The 3,422-nt window shown below is 34.3% G+C and overlaps 1 protein-coding gene across 1 annotated transcript; it reads right to left on the bottom strand.

Moving 5' to 3' along the window:
* Positions 1–515: 515 nt before the first annotated feature.
* Positions 516–2,099, bottom strand: LOC114256457 (zinc-finger homeodomain protein 4). The gene has a single exon (XM_028196099.2). It carries the CDS (start codon positions 1,647–1,649, stop codon positions 1,014–1,016), a length of 636 nt encoding a protein of 211 aa, XP_028051900.2. The 5' UTR covers positions 1,650–2,099; the 3' UTR covers positions 516–1,013.
* Between the last annotated feature and the right edge of the window lie 1,323 nt (positions 2,100–3,422).

Below are 3,422 nucleotides of genomic sequence, written 5' to 3'. Positions count from 1 at the left end.
TTTTTCAATTTTTCTCCCCCAGTATTGAGGTGGTGAGGAGATGAATTAGATTAAGCATCCAATACGTGCACCACTCTTGGGAAGAAACTCTAATGCTGTGTTTGGTTAGAGGATTTGAAGAGGGATTTGGAAAAGAAAAGGGAAAAGGTGTGTGAAACTAGGTGAAATAAAGGTATGTTTTATTCACGTTTCACCTTCTTTTTCCATTTCGGTTTCCAAATCGCTCTTCAAATCCCCAAACCAAACACAGCATAAAGAGACAAGTCACAAGTGTAAGGTTCTTGTTAGTGGGTTTTGAGAAATGTTAGATGTGCAACTTTAATCTTGCATGGGAAGCGACTGTTTATGTGATTTGAACCCGTGTTATGGAAAAACATTATTTGATTTTTTTTTTTTTCTTCCAATCAAAATTGGAAAATGTATATTGTGGAAGAAGAAGAAGAAGAAATTAGAGAAAGGCAAATTAAAATGGAAAAGTAAAACAAAGGAAACATAACTTCTAAAGTTCAGAGACATGGGCATCAACCATGACTTGGATTGAAGAACATTTGTGTCTCTAGAAAGAAATACAGAACATCCCAAATATTTCTCAAGTATTGATTACACTAGACGTACATGTATGACTTTGAGAATAGAATGCTTCTAAAAGGTGTGAAAATAGATACTACAGTACACTTGGAGAGAAAGAACGTAGATAGGGATTTGCTGCTGCGCCCAATGCAGATCAATAAATCAATCCAATCCGAGCTCACCTTTTTAATTTGAAGCATGCACTGGTAGGGCCTGCAAATAGATTATTCATACAAAAAAAATCAGATATTATTAATTTTTCAAGACAAATGTGATCCAATCATGTAATTACCGACATTCAATCAACTTGATTTTTTTTGCATGAATGATATGCTCAGTAAACCTACAAGATGAGCAGTCCGGAGACAGTCACCAGATACCCCTAATCTGCTAAATTTAAGGCTGCACTAGAATGAATAGGAAGGGAAATAGTGATTCAACTTTCAAGTAGTAGTGGAGGCCAAGGCGTTTTTCTTGGCCAAACTGTGTTTATTGTTGTGCATCCACACTTTAAGTACTCTCCTCTTGATCCCAATCTCTTGGCAGAATTGCTGCACTACACTCTCCTCCAACTTCTGTATCTTCCAACCAGCCTTCTCTGCAAATCCCAACATCTTCTCCTTCTGTTCTTTACTAAACTTTGTTCTAAATCTCTTCTTCACTCCCTGATCATCACCCGATGAGCTCGTAGGGTACCTTATTTTGCAGGGCATTATCATCTGATGAGGCCCCGTTGTAGGGTACCCTACAAGCTCTGGGCCTACCCCAACAGTGTTGAGTCGATAGCGAAAACAATGATCATGGCCTTGTATCTCTTTTCTGTGGAAGTTTCTGTGGCAGTTACAGGCTGAGCATTTTAGGGCCTCAAGTGTATCTTCTTCGCCACCAGGCATGAACTCTCCACACCCGTCTGTGGCATTCCCGCCTATGGCGGCTGCGTGGTTTTTGAGGCATTCCCGGTACCTCGTGGTTTCCATGTAGCCCGGTCTCTGTCCTGGGCTACGAAATGTAGCCAAATCAGAGGATATGGCATTTTGGGACCCATTACCATTTTCCCTTTCTTGGCTTGAAATGCTCATCTCCCTCTCTCTTGATATACTTGTGGGAGACTAAAAGAGAGAGAAATGATAGCGGCTCAATTTTTTTTGAGACTTCAGACTAAATATCGAAATGATGGCCTAAGGTTGGGGTTGGACAAGAAAGGATTTTGAGGAATTTTTAATGGGTCCTAGACAGAAGATGTTGAAGAAGAGTATGGGGCACTAGATGCTTTATATGTGAATTTGCTGAGCTTAAATGCAATTTTTCATAACACAAGAATCAACTGCCTCTCTTCTTGAGTATGCTTATGATCATTAATGCATTTCACGAGATGGACAAGGTGTGTAGAGAGAGCACTTTGTTTTCTTCATTCTCTTTTTGGCATTACCATCATTCAGAGCGAGTATCCACCCAAAAAAACATTCAGAGAGAGAGAGAGAGAGATGCTAAATGTTGATGAAGTTTCTCGTTTGTGTGGGGTTATGCTGTGTGTTAGAGATGGGAGAGATTTTTTAGGCATGGGATTTTGTTTTGCCTTAAATCCTTGTGTGTCAATACATTACTAATAATTGAATCATGCTTTAAGATTTGTGTATCAAGATTATTACATATTTTAATAATTGGTAAGAAACATGTGTTACGATATCACTTAAAATTTTTATAAAAATTCTCTGGGCTTGTTTGATTTGTATTTTAAGATATAATTTTTCAGAAAAATTTTCAAAATTTTGTTTGGTTCAAATTTTTTGAATGTTTTTTTCAAAATCACTTTTTCTCTTTTACACATCAATCAATCACTTTTGCTTTCTCTTCTCTTATTCTCAATCACTTTTCTCTCACATACATCTACTCAATTACAACAAAATATCAAATCATCCCAGACTCCCAAACTCCCAAACTATTTTCAAAATAACCAAACAAACCAAAAAAATTTCTAAACTCTCTACAATTTTTATTTTTATTTTATTATTATTTTTTTTAAAATTTATCTCAAAACACAAACCAAACACACCCTTCATCTTTTAAGTTATTATTTTGTTTATTCATTTTTTTTTGTGGTATAATCAGTCTTAATATTTTTTGAAGGATCATGCTAATGATAACTTAAAGAACACATATGCCAAAATATATATAACAATATTATAAACTCATGAAACGACCTACAAATAGGAATCAATGACTTACATCATTGTGGGCGTGATCATATCTCACTAATTTTAAATCTATATTATATACTTATTTTCGTGGTTCTTTTCATGATCCATAGCATTTGTATTTATAATTTCAATACATTTTTCACCTATCTTAAAACACTTTTACATATATATATATTTACATATTTTTCAACATTAATAACAACCCAATGTGATTTCGACATTTTCCTTTTAAAATATGAACACACATAAGAAATAAAATAAAATAGTTAAACAAATCTGATAATAAATAATATTTAAAAAAAAAATAGTGATAAGAGTATTTTTAGCCCAATTTTAAAAGTTGGGTGCTTGCTTAACTTGCAATATCAGACATTAGGTTACACAATGGAAGGGCAACTTTGACATGCACAAACACCTAAGAGAGAGCGGTATGAAGCTAATTATTTGATATATCTCTTTGGTTTGATATGTAAATTTAACGAGTGGTAGTATGTATTTTAAGTTTTTGCTCATTGGATGAAATCCAAATGACCTTGCATCAGATCGGTTATTGATTATAAAAATAAATAAAGAAAAAATTAAAAGAAAAGAAGAGAACTTTTTGAAGAACAATAGTGTTTGTAAGATCTTAAACAAAATTCAGCTCAGCATTAG

The sequence above is a fragment of the Camellia sinensis genome, chromosome 1 (genome assembly GCF_055761805.1).
Source record: "Camellia sinensis isolate YWXY chromosome 1, ASM5576180v1, whole genome shotgun sequence".
In the NCBI taxonomy this organism is placed as follows: domain Eukaryota; kingdom Viridiplantae; phylum Streptophyta; class Magnoliopsida; order Ericales; family Theaceae; genus Camellia; species Camellia sinensis.
Note: the sequence above shows the minus strand (reverse complement) of the source record. Positions and strands in the feature narration are given on the sequence as shown.

Bases quoted from the DNA above. Each gene is read 5' to 3' on its own strand.
- LOC114256457 (XM_028196099.2), bottom strand. From the start codon at position 1,649: ATGAGCATTTCAAGCCAAGAAAGGGAAAATGGTAATGGGTCCCAAAAT.